This window comes from Malurus melanocephalus, unplaced genomic scaffold (assembly GCF_030028575.1).
Source record: "Malurus melanocephalus ecotype Western Australia unplaced genomic scaffold, MMel_1.1 scaffold_237, whole genome shotgun sequence".
Lineage (NCBI taxonomy): Eukaryota > Metazoa > Chordata > Aves > Passeriformes > Maluridae > Malurus > Malurus melanocephalus.
This window is the reverse complement of record NW_026623469.1, coordinates 896,237-909,160: the sequence shown is the minus strand read 5'-3', so window position 1 is coordinate 909,160 and position 12,924 is coordinate 896,237. Positions and strand designations below refer to the sequence as shown.

General features: G+C 56.0%; 1 protein-coding gene across 2 annotated transcripts; it reads right to left on the bottom strand.

The window, feature by feature from the left end:
• Nucleotides 1–2,773: 2,773 nt before the first annotated feature.
• LOC130578739 (protein eva-1 homolog C-like) lies at nucleotides 2,774–11,944 on the bottom strand. 2 transcript variants are annotated; one of them, XM_057375065.1, is made up of 8 exons: nucleotides 11,551–11,944; nucleotides 8,415–8,614; nucleotides 6,004–6,127; nucleotides 5,662–5,814; nucleotides 5,353–5,496; nucleotides 5,121–5,192; nucleotides 4,682–4,771; nucleotides 2,774–3,993 (listed from the first exon to the last, which is right to left on the bottom strand). In XM_057375065.1, exons 1-8 carry the CDS (start codon nucleotides 11,630–11,632, stop codon nucleotides 3,608–3,610), a joined length of 1,251 nt encoding a protein of 416 aa, XP_057231048.1. In that variant the 5' UTR covers nucleotides 11,633–11,944; the 3' UTR covers nucleotides 2,774–3,607. The 2 variants fall into 2 exon arrangements, with proteins under 2 accessions (XP_057231048.1, XP_057231049.1); XM_057375066.1 differs by lacking the exon at nucleotides 4,682–4,771 and having other exon boundaries at nucleotides 2,776–3,993.
• Between the last annotated feature and the right edge of the window lie 980 nt (nucleotides 11,945–12,924).

Sequence of the window (12,924 nt, the reverse complement as noted above, 5' to 3'; positions counted from 1 at the left end):
CCAATCAGAGTGCGAGGCGGTGCCAGGCACCGGCCAATCGACGCTCACGGAGGGATGCAGTTGCTACGGGGCAGGGCGGCAGGGTTTAAAATTCAACGCCGGAGGCCAATGGAAGGGCGAGGATGCGATCGGGGCGGGGCGAAGGCCGGGCCGAGCGGGCAGTGATTGGTGGGAGTGGGTGCCGTTTAACTGCGGGCTGTGGAGCCCGGCTGCCTTGTCATGGCGGCCGAGCCGCTGGGTGCGGCGTGCCGGCGGTGCCGGAGGAGCGGCCCCGGCCTTGCCGTCCTTCGGGGCGGGTGGAGCGATCTCCGTGAGCCACTGGATCCGCTGCCTCCGCTGCCTCCTCCCGTAGGCGGGGCTGTTGGTCCCAGACCTCGGGGCTATCCTTTCTCATTGGGCTGGGGAACTCTGTTTTGGGGGACAGGGTATGCTAGCCGTGCTCCTTCCTTGACCCGGTCTGGGGAACAGAGGGTTCAGATCGCTTGGAGAATCGCAGAACGGTTTAGCTGGGAAACGACCTTAAGCTCATCGCATTCTACTCCCTGCCCTGGGCAAGGACACCCTCCACTATCCCAGGTTGCTCCAAGCCCCATTCAACCTGGCCTGGAACATTTCCAGGGATGGGGCTGCCACAGCTTCTCTGGGCAGCCAGTGCCAGGGCCTCACCACTCTCACAGGGAAGATTTTTGCTAATATCTAGTCTAACCCTACTTCCTGAGGTACCACAGGAGCAGTATTCATGTGGTGTTGTACAGGAATGACTGACCAAGTTCAGGTTGAGGCTCACTGTGACTGCCCCATCATCTGCAGTGACCAGGACAGGGTCAAAGTTACCAAGGCACGGGTCACAGTCATTGTACTGTGAGGTTATATGCATTACCATCTGTTTACCAAAGATCTGCTGTGGGTAAGACCACTCTGTGTCAAGGATCAGCCTTGAGGGCATCACAGCTTTTGGGGAGTCCCCTGCCAAACTGCCAGGTAGGGAACGCTCACTCAGGTTGTCAATTGGCTTGTAGTCAATTTTCATGTGTCAGGGATGGAATGCATGAGACTCCACACCCATAGCTTGCTTTGTTCCTTGATAAACTAGTCCTGGAAAAGCCACCCACTTGTCATGCATCAGACACATGATCAATGTTCATATCTCATATACTTGATGCTCACTATATTGCTCTGCTCCTTTATGAGTTTCCAGTGCAGTTCTTTGCTCTGTTGCCACTACCATGCAGTGGTATGGTGCCCTCAGCAGCTCTTTGAGGCTTTAGCAATGCACCAAGTTCTAGCTCAAGCAAAGCCCTCACTGAAGTAAACTCGGCAGAGCTCAGCATTGCAGCAGAAGAGAGCTTTCCCCAGCCACCAGATTCCCTGAAAAACCTTTCAAATTCCTAAGTTTAACTCAAGAAAATCCTTTCAGATAATCCCCCACCCATGTGCTGCTGTTGCTGGTGGAGCAGATGAATCCCTGGTTAGGGAAACACAGCAGTGCTAGCATCTGAGGGAATTTAAACCCACTGCCCAAGGGCCACGTGGGCAGGACCAGGCACATGGCTTAGGCTACATGTAGGCTGCATCTCAAGCAGAAAAACCTGGGTCATGGACAGCCAGGAACAGAATTCTGCTCACTGGTCCCATGGAGGTTTAAGCCTGGGTCCCTTCAGTCCCCAAAACTGGTCAGGGCTGCTGCAGCTCCAGTCCACTTTGTTTCCGCCTTGGCTACTTGTCCTCTCCAACCCCAGCTCCCTTGGTGTCACTGCTTTTGTCCCTGGCCTGGGAACTCCCTGAAGGTTGCTTGTTGTTGGTTTGGAATCCTGTGGGATCCAGGTGCCCGCCTTTCCCTGTGCATGTTAAGGCAGTGCATAGCCCAGCCAAAAGTACAAGTTGGGTGCATACTGGCCAGCACGCATCCCACTGCCAATGGATAAGATCCTCAGCCAAAACTCCCATCCAAGTCTGCCCATGGCCCTGTGGGGGTTGGGATGAGCTACCTGCCTTGGGACAGGTTAATGTCTGCCTGTCCTGCCCCAGCTTGGTACTGGGAAGCTGGCTTTTCCAGTCTCCAAACCCCTGCCATGCTGGTGCTCCTGGGGAGGCTCTTGGGAGGCCCAGCCCTGCTGCAGAGGTGCAACTTGCACTACATGAGCTGAAATCGCCCCTGGACATGGGTGTGGGAGAAAAGATGAGGAGAGCAAGAAACACAAGGTGAAACAGCATATGCAGCAGGAGCTGTGCTAGCTGTCCAAGCATTGAGGCAAGGCTGTGGTCTTAGTCCTGCCCACAATCTGGCACAATCTCCCCCCCCCCCCCCCCCCAATGCTGGGAGCCATTTGGTGGTGAAAGCCCCACAAACTCTCCTTGGGCTCTGACATTCCCTCAGCAAACCCCCAAATCAGGCAGAATGCAGGTCCTTGCCTCCTCCTACTATACTGCTGTATGCTAGCTCAAGAGCATCTGTGCCTGGCATGTCCCTGTTGTAAAGAGAGCTGGGTTGCTGACTCCATCCAGCCTCTTCCCACAGCACTACAAAACCTATGTTGCCTTTTCGAGTTGGAGCAGCCCCCAGCTGCAGCCTGGCTCCCTGGCACTGCAGCACTGCTGAGAAGGCCCTCTGCATGGCATCTGGGGACCTGCGCTCCAGGACTGCTTACCAGACAGGAAGACCCAGGCTCAAGAAGAGCAGTAAGAACAGCGGAACATCATTCCAGGGACCCAGATGGACTGCTTTTCCTCCTTTCCCTTCCCCAGGCTAAAACCTTATCCTTTCCTGTGGTGAAACAGGCCCAACTTGTTGCTTCCCATGGCCCAGTGCCAGAAGCACTGGTGGGAGGCAAGGTGCTTCTCTGCACAGGGAGGGCTGAACTTTGCCTCTTCCTTTTTCCCCTTTTGATTACTAATGGGCAAGATCAGGGAGAGATGTTGTGCCCAAGAGCTGTTGCATTTATTTACTGAAAAAAAACACAGCAAGTTAAAACTTGGGGCCATCCTGCCACTGGGGAAAGTACAAAGTAAAGCACAGAGCAAAATGGGGTTGCAGAAGGAGATAGACCTCCTGAATGCCTGCAGGGAGGTCTGAGCTGCCAGTTACCTCAGCCTGGGAAGTAGCTCCCTTGTCACAGCAGGGCTGCATGGCATGCACTGTGGTGGGGCTGTGCGGCTGTGCTTGCATCTGCCCCTCCCTTTGTCCTGGCCATTCTTGCCTGTCTGCCCCTGGAGCACTGCCTGAGTGCAGGGTATGTTTGCAGCACCAGGAGTGGAAGCTAGTACCCAAGGAAAAGTAGGAAGGGCTCAGGATGGGCTTGGCGCAGCTGATCAGGGTTAAGTTCTAGAGCCAGATGATGTGAGTAGAGAACAGGGAGGTTAGGTTAGGGTTAGTGGCGTGTCTGTGGCAAAGCCCCTCATCACACCCAGGGACTGCAAGTTACCACCAGGTTAGAGGTGTCCATGCTGTGGAGCAATGGGTTGATGGACACACTGGAGCTGCCATGACCCTGCTGCTATTCAGGGCGTCCAGTTACTCAGAGGAGCCCAAACTCTTATGCCTCTCTGATGTCAGATCCCACTGAGCCTGAACCCCTCTGCTTCTCTCCAGCCATTTTCTTTCCTGTTCTTATTTGGTGGCTGATTTGATCTTATGTATGGCATATGGGCTTGACTCCTTGGGCATCCAGATCTCCTCCCCGTTGTGGCCCTGGTGCTCCACCGCTCCCTCCATGGCTGCCGTCAGTTCAGGGCTGAAGATGCTGTCAGTGGCCCGGTAGGTGCGAGTGAGGCGGCGGAAGGAGGAGTCTGAGGAGCTGTCATCAGCGATGTCTTCATCCTGTTCATCCTGCAATTTGGTCCTGCCAAGCTCTGAGCTGCTCCCCAGCTCTGGGTCTTTGAGAGCCTCTCCCACCTCCTGGAGGAAGGTTGTTTTGGGGCTGATGATGCACAGCAGCAGCATGAGGCCTCCTGAGACTCCACAAAGAAAGTAGAGGGCAACTTTCTCTGGGACATCTGAGGGGAAGAGGAAAGAAGGACAGCAGGGTACAAACTGCTCTGAAGCCTGTGGGGTATCAGTGCCTGCAAAGCCCCTCTGCCAAGCATATAGGAGTAAGAGGAGGGGAGCAGGGATGCCCTCACCACCCAGACTCCAGAGGAAGGACAGACCCTGCCCCAGTAATCATGGAAGTGTCACCTAGAGCCTCATCAGCACCCACCAGTGCTGATATGTGCCTTTCCCCAAAGGAAACCTCCACTGGGATGTGGGGTAGGCAGAGCAGGGGAAAGAATAATGCCTTGGAGGATTAAATGGGCAATTTCCTCTGGCAAGGAACTTTTTGCCTGCAGAGAGGTGGTCTCCATCAGTGCCTGCAGATAGGGCAGGAAGGAAAAGACCCAGTGGGTAATCTAGCCTGTTGTAAAAGGAGGGTCCACAGGCAGGACTGTAGGCACATGACTGTTGATGCTGTGGGACTTGGGGGCTTGTTCAACCTCTGAGCCCCCACCCTACCTGTCCACCCCAAACCCAGCATGGGTGTTTGGTGACTTCTCTTGTGTGCCTGTTGACCCTGATGGAGAGATCTGGGGTCTGGCTGCGTCTGAGATGAGCCCTGGGTTGAGCTGGAGCCATCTGGGACCTCAGCCATCCCCCAGTCTGTCCTGTTCCCCCGGGTGCTGTGTGAGACCCAGGGAGGGCACGTACCCCAAAGGTGGGCAAAAGCTGCCAGAGAGCTAGTAAAAATCATGCGGTCTTCCTGGAGCATGGAGAACCTGGGCCCTTTGTACCAGCCACCTGCAGTGACAAGGGGGTGCGGGCTGAGACACGAGGAGCTCTTGGTGCCCCGTGTCCTGGCTGCTTGCTSCTGCCTGTCCTTCCCCATACCACACTCCATCCTTCCACTACAAGTGCTCTGCTGCCCACAGGGATAACCCTGTGTGTCTTCCTCTCCCCTGCTCCCAGCAGATGCCATTTCCAGCCCCTCAGACATGGCACTGACCAAGGGATGGCTTCTACCATGAGACAGAGATGCTGGGATGGAGCTGGTACCAGGGATACAGACAGGCCATGGAAGGGCTGGGTCACCCAAGCATGGACACGGTGCCACACTGCTTGTGGTGTAACCTCCGTCTCACCACATTACCGTGCATGTAGTCTGAGAGCAGGAAGGGGTCTGAGGTGTCAGGGCCCACCTCCTCCAGGAGCTGCTGGGGCACTGCAAGGAGATAAAACACAGAGCATCACCACCCTGCTCCTCCCCAGCAGCCCCTGCCTCCCTCGGGAGCCCCATGACTCCCGCCTGCATGGCATGGGGTGGGCACAGCAGATACTGCTCCAGTGGCCTGTGTGCCCTTGGCTCCATGAGGAGCTCTCACCACAGGTGTAAGAGACTCGCAGCTGCTTCTTCATGCCGGGGAGGCATGGGTCCCCGAAGGTGGCCTTGTCAGCAGCCACAGTGCAGTTCCCCTTACGGTGGCACTTCTTGGAGACCCTGCGCAGAGCATCTGGAGCCACACATTCTGCAGAGACAGGAGGCATGGACCCATGGGCAGAGCTGCCTGCCCCTCCCTGCTGGGCATTGGCCAGCTGAGGCCAAGGGACACGGGTACAGCCCACTGGAAGGCTTGTGTCATACTCCCTGCATGGTTCCTGCCTCATTTCTGTCTTAAATCATTCTGGCATACCTATATGGGGTCCTCCAGTGTTCAAGGCATCACACTCTGGTTTGCCCCGCAGGAATCGTCCATAACTTGCAGAATAAATGGCTAGGATAGATTTTGGTCGACACTGCAGCCTAAGCTTGTCATTCTCACACACAGTCTTGATGCGATGATTCCCTGGGAAGTGACATCGCAGACTGTCCCAATTCATCCTGAATCACCTGCAGCCCTTCTCTTAGGCCAAGGGGAGGGTTGAAAGAGGGCTGCAAGGTATAGGAGCAGCCACGCTCCCCTTCCTGCCGCTTTCTGAGCAGCTGAGGTCAGGAAGAGCCCATGCAGTGTTACCCAGACCATCCTCCATCTCACCTGGTCGGCACTTGTAGGAAGCAATGAGATACTTGTGTGTCCCAGGGCAGGGGTCTGGCCCAAAGACCTGGCTGTGCACTGAGAATTGGCACCACTGCTGGTCCTGGCATTCAGCCAGCAGCTTCTGGAAAGCAGAGTGGAACAGGTGTGAGCTGTGTGAGATGTCCTGAGGCTGTTCTCACCTCCTGTCCCTCAGTGCCATCACCAGGCTCAGGGAAATGGCCTCTCACCTCACAGAAGTGTCCCACAGCTGCTCCTGCCCACCCTTGATTCAGACATCCCGATTCCAGTGCCAGTTCCTGAAACAGTTCCTCGCCTTCACCCATAGTGAGCTGTGTGTCAGCACAGGTCTTCTACTACCTGCGCTGGCATGGCAGTGCCACCTCACGCCCCGTGTCTCTAACAGCAGTGCAGGTGGGCGCTGACAGTGGCCCGGACGCTCGCGTCCCCGCAGGCCGTGCAATGTCCCCCGCGGCCGCAAGGTGGGGACGAGGCCTCACCCGCGGGCCAGTCGGGCCCTGCCGGTGAGCGGGATGGCCACAGCCGGTGACCGGGATGGCCACAGCCGGTGACCGAGAGGGCCACAGCCGGTGACCAGGATGGCCACAGCCGGTGACCGGGATGGCCACAGCCGGTGAGCGGGATGGCCACAGCCGGTGACCGGGATGGCCACAGCCGGTGAGCGGGATGGCCACAGCCGGTGACCGGGATGGCCACAGCCGGTGAGCGGGATGGCCACAGCCGGTGACCGGGATGGCCACAGCCGGTGAGCGGGATGGCCACAGCCGGTGACCGGGATGGCCACAGCCGCTCTCCCCTTGTACGCCAGCCCCCGCGTGGCAGCCCCGGGCCGTCGGCTCTGGCAGGAGTCTCTGGGTAGTCCGGCCTCGGCTGGCGGTGGGGCTTCTTGCTCCTACGCCTCTCTCTTTCCCCCCGCAAATGTCACGGCATGAGCAGAGGCTGCCGGCAGCAGGGAGCGGTTTATTCCCTTGCTGCCGCCTTGTAACTCAGGCCCGGGGATCCCAGCACTCAGGACGGAGCCCCTTCTCATCTCTCCTTTCCTTCCTGTGTATCTGTCCTTCCCACCCAGCTCCGGACTGAGCGTCCCCTTGGTCTTCACTGCCTGGCAGAAGGGAAATTCACTAAGGAAACACAAGCAATCTCTCTTCCCAGTGGCTGCCTAAACAGAGCTGAGCCCTGGCAGACATCCTCGCTCCTTAATCAGCAGCAGGTATCCCAGCTCTGTGCCATTATGGCCACCCCACTGTTCACTGAGCTGTGAACCTGAGCTACACAGACCTGCTCTCAGACCTGCCCTTCAGTTTCCAAGCACCTGTGCCTGGCCATACTCTCCATCCTGCAGAGGGGGGGAGACCGTGACCTGTGTTTGCAGGCTGGTTCATGGGGTCAGCCTTGTGCTGTGCCAGCATGGTCTGGCTTGGTGCTTGCAGTGCTCCTGGGACATACAGGATCCCAGGACAGGATGTGTGGCTGGAGCAGGACCAGGCAGGAAAGCCCTGTGAGCTCCTAAGCAGGGAACTGGCTCCTCAGCTCTTTTTCCTTTTCTCCAGCTCATTCCCTTTTTCTGCAGGCTACTGCAGCCACTGGGTTTGCTGCAGGTTTGCCCCAGCCCTAGCAAGGCGGGGTCTTAGAAAAGCAACACATGAAACGATGTCCCCATTGAAGGACCCAGGCAGCTTTGGGGAGGTTCCATTACTTTTCTTCTGCCAGCCTCTTCTTTCTTGTCCTTTCTCTGCACTGACTGCTACCATCAAACAGACACCCCTCTGGTCTACTTTATTAATCCGCTTCATTAATCCACTCCCTGGGAGCTGCCAGCATGGATGGATGCTGCTTCTGGCTGGGGAAGAACCAAGCTCTGTGCTAACCCCACAAGGCTGAGCATGGCATTTCATGGGATCCTGTCTCACTTCATGAATCTAACACTCCAGCTATGGCACTACCCCTCTTCCAGAATCCAGCCCCAGCTGCCAAAGCTTTCTCCAAGTCTGCTGGGTCCTGTGGGATTGCTCCAAAAACCAGCTTACTTGTTAAAGGAAAAGAAGGGGCAGGCACTGATCTCTCCTCTATGGTGACCACTGACAGGACCTGAGGGATTTGCCTGAAGTTGTGTCAAGGCAGGTTTAGGTTAGATATTAGAAAAAGGTTCCTCTCACAGAGGGTGGCTGGGAACAGGCTCCCCCATAGAAGCAGTCTCAGCACCAAGGCTAACAGAGTTCAAGGAGTGTTTGTGATTCTTTGATTCTGCGATTCTGTAATCCTGATGCTGATGAAAACCTCCTTGGGGCATGGGGAGGCCACATTGCCTGCAGTCCCCCAGCCCAAGCAGGCAGATCAGTCATGCAGAGACAGAGGGGTGTACAGCCCACCCCCTGGGACCCCTTCCTTACCAGGTGGGCAGTGGCAGATGTGCATTCAGTGCTCTCCTGGGAGGCATTGACGGGGCTGGGGCAGAGGTTGGCACTGGGCACACGGCGCCCATAGAAGGCACCGAGGATGCTGATGGTGGTTTTGTGAGGGCAGACCATGAGGAGCTGCTCTCCATCACAAGTGTGAGCAGTGTGATTCCTCAGCACCTTGCGCAGGTACCCTGGAAGGGAAAAGCGGGGGTGGCATTGTGCAGAGGAGACACCAGGGCCACAACAGTGGTGCTACTTGGGCATCCAAGTGCTGGTGACAATGAGGATATCTTGAGACAGGGTAGTTATGGAACAGGATCAGAGCAGGACAGTGGCAGAGAAGATGGGCTTGCAGCAAACCTTACATACAGGTACCAAGAGCTTGGAAAGCAGCACAGAATAACTGAGCTAGTTAGCAACAGGAAGGGAAAGCTGGACAACAGTTCAGAGAAGACAGGTGAATCCCATAAGAAGTTGTCAAGTGTTTAGAGAAAATCAGGTATGTTATACAGCCATGGTGGGGAAAGAACAAGGGTGAGACAGAGATGATCCCCCAATGATGATCCCTGGATTCAGCGGGGGAGGATGTGCTCTGTCACAAGTTGAGCTATGAGCCGGATGAGGGGAAGGGTCCAGCCACTGCTGCAGGCTCCCACAGCTGGCTGAGTCAGTATGGATGAGTGTGAGCCACGAAGTCATCACCTGAGACTAGTTGGCCTCAGGTGTCTGCTGAAGAAGCCCAGTGTATTGGTGCAAACCATTCCTGGCCCTTAATGGACACTGGCCCTTCCCTCCTTGAATTCCCATCACAGAATGCTTCTCTCTTTCAAACCTGCCTAGTTTTTGTCTCAAACTACTGCCCCTGTTGTTTTCCATACTGGGTTCAGCAAAGTGGGACTGTCCTGCCTGGCATCTCCAAAGACTTAACATGCAGTATTGGCTTCAGCTGGCATTGGCTGTACTGGGTGGGCAAGGAAGCTGTTTTAGTCACAGTTCTTCAAGATGCCAGGTGCTCTGAGCAGGCACCAGTTGCTGGAGAAGGCTGAGAAAGCAATAAAAGTGAAAAAAAAGTGATGTACAGGCCCTGAATGAAGCAGTTTGTGTCTTTGAATAAAACAAAAGGAAAGGGGAAACATTATTTTGAGGCTGGGAGATAGGGAAGGGCAACACAGAGCTTCTGAATGGATCACAGATCCCAATCCCCAGCTGTGGAGTCTTTGGAGGAACATGCGTCTCAGCCCCAAGGCAGTACTGGGGCTCAGGGCAGGACATGCATTCTGTCCCCCAACCCCCAGTGTGTCTAACTCTCCCAAACCAACACAAGAATGTGGGAGCACCAGTTCCTCCCCCCTCCCTCTGCAAACTGGTGCCAGGCTCAGCAGCACAAAGGGCTCCTTTCACCTTCACTGCTGCCACTAACCCTTTGGCATCTGCAGTCAGCATCCCTCCCTGGGATGTCGGTGGGTGCAGCTGGGAGACGCCTCCAGCCCGGAGTTAATTTCTCCCTTGGCATTTCCCCTCTCAAGCTGGGATGAGTGTGTGGGTGGCCACAGCATCTCAGAAGCAAGCCCTCAATTGCTCCTCTGCATGCTGGAGGAAAGGGGAAAGGAGATGGAGAGGAGGGTAGATGGTAGTAGACAAGGTGTTTTAGCCAGGTCAAAGCTCCAGCGTGATGCAAAGATGCTCTTTGAATGGCACAGAGCTGGGTCAGCCCCTTGGGGTGCAATGCCCATGAAGAGGGGGCAGGACAAACCCTGTCCTGTTCCTCTCCTCTGGTTGTCCCATATCACTGGATGCTGGGGGCTGTGAGTGGCACAGGACCCTTCCAGGCTGCCAACCTCCATCTCCTTCCTCTGCATCCCCTGCAGCAGCCCCACATCTGCAGCACCAGCCCTACACTTGGCAGCAGCCAGGCTCTCCTGAATGTTTCAGAGCTACCTGGCCTTGACTTCTGCCTGGCACTGACTCCAAAACCATCTGCCCATATCCAGCACTGCTGGATGTAGACAGCCCTGAATGCAGAGGGCTCAGCCAAATCCTGGTAGGTATGGCAGGGAACTTTGGAGAGAAATATGAAAAGAAATGGGTTTTCCCAAATCCAGCCTTGGGGCAGGCACCCTGCTCTGCTGTCATGCCAGCTGGCAGCACCAGTGATTTGTATTTTAAAACTGAGGCTCGAAGAGTGCCATGGGGGCAGAGGTTTCTCCATCACACTATTTTGAGCAGCTGTGAAAAAGTTGTTCTGGGTGGAGCCATGTCAAGGAGGCTGTAAGCAGACTTTATGAATGATTTGTGCCAGTGCAGCTGACTCAGTCCCTGGTGCTGTAGTTGTGCCATTAGCTCTGCCCAGATGAAATCACATCCTTCTCACCACAGCCTGCCCTTTAGCATCAGTCTTTCACCCACCTGGGCCCAGCTGAGCAGAGGGAAGTTGTGCGTGGCTGTTTCCAGATGATCTCTGGGGAATGTCTGGTGCCCAGCCTGCCTGCACCTGTCCTGGCTGTTCAAAGAGCTGGAGCAGAAGGGATCCCAAATTTCTGCCTTGTCTACATCTCTGAGGCTCACTAGCATAGCCCTGGGTAGAGCCTATGGCCCTTGCTTGTGTCTTGTGGCAGGGCACCCTGCAGCACCCCAACTCATGAGTGGCTCTAGCTGGGGCACAGCCACCAGCCTCCATCTGGGGACCAGGTACAGCTCCAGTCCAATTCTTCCCTCCCCTTCTCAGATCACGAAGGCTGACAGGGCAGCCCTGCATGCTCCTTCAGCTCTACACACTGCTCAGCACCAAGGACATGAGCATCATGGCTGTGGGAATGCTCAACAAAGCTCAGGGACTGGCTCAATATTAGTTTCTTTGCATTTCTGCTTCCAGACTGTCCGAGGGAGCACAGCAGAGCGGGGAGCCACTCTCACTCACACACCGCAGCTGTGGGATGTGTGCAATGTGTTTTCAGAGCACAGCCCTGTCGGGATAAAGAAATCCTAGCGTTTTGGGGAAACTCACTCTGGCCTGCCATGGTTTATACCTCGCTTGTCCCTACCCCACCAATCTGCTGTCACTTTGCCTTCCCATCATACCAGCGCAGTCCTCAGCACCTCCCTCCTCCCCACCTTCACCCTGACTCACCAGACAGCTCCAGGCTGGCCTCCAGACGCACAGCCATGCAGAGAAGGACCATGGTTACTGCTGGCAGCACCAGCCCGGCCATGGCACAACTGCTGCGTCCCACCCAGCAGCTTGTGTCGGCCGGGGCCTCGTCGGCGGGTGGTGCCCACGAGACTGGCACTGCGTGGGGACAATGGCTCGCTTCTCTGCCCTGCCGGAGTCCCGGGGCTGGGCGGGCACATGTGCACCCGCTCTTAGTCTGCTGCCCAGAGCCAGAGGCTGCTTGGGACGGCTGTGTCACTCTCAGCACAGGAACACTTCCCCCAGGGCACCTGTTATGGTTCAGCCATGCCTTGGCGTCCCTGTTGCTGGCAGAGAAACTGGCAGGCCCGTCCCTCCCACCTCTGTTCCCCCTGGGCAGAGAAACAGGCTTGGCAAGGTTTCCAAAGTGCCCCCAGCTTTCTCCCAGACACAGTGGGGCAGAAATCCAGAAACATGTGTTCTGTAATCTTCATCTCGGCAAATGTCCGGCCATTGACTGTGTGAGAAGGAAGGGAAAGGCTCTCTAAACTGCCTGCTAGGCGGCTGTTCCTGCAGAAAAGGCAAACACCCTTCCTGCACCAAACATTGTGGGAAGGGACCTCTTTGCTGCCACGCTTCTGCCCCACAGCCTCTATGGGGCCAGGTATTGGGCACTCTGGCACCTCATGAGGAGGGCACCATGTCATCCTGTGCCTCCCACCTGCAGGAGTTAAATCCCTGCTTCAGCTGGAGGGAAGTGCCATGGACTGGAGCTGCTGGCTCTGCACCCGGCTGAGGTCAGCAGAGACAGCTGCAGTTGGCAGTGCCAGGAGCCATCACAGCTCCCAGAGGCTCAGCATTGCCTGGGCAGGGGCAGCTGGGGAGGCTGTGGCAGCAGTGGCACATATCACCTAGGGGTCCACAGCAGGAGATGGATGATGGCTGTAAAGCTCACAATGAAGATGTCGCCATGGCCCTGTGGGGCACTGACAGTGCCATCAATACATCCTTTTTTCTCTTGAGACTGTGAGTCAGAGTGTCCTGTCCCATTGAATAGAGTTCCAAGTACTCCTAAAGTTTTGATGGAGCAGAAAAAATACTCCACCCATCTCCCCACCCTTGCAGCCCCTAGTGTAAGCACCACTCTGGGCTGTGTAGCAGGACCAGGAGAATCATCTCTGTTTGGGAGCCTCCTCCAGGGGTGTACAAAATCTTTTCCCATCCTAATTGCCTTGGGGGGCATTGCTGTCTGATCAGGGTTTGATTATTTTTGGGAGGGTTGAAGCTTATCTGAGCTGGGGTGGGGGGTGCTGAGTCAAGCCTAGGAGTCCCCATTTTGTGTAATGGCACCAGCTATGTGGTCTGAGGGTGCAA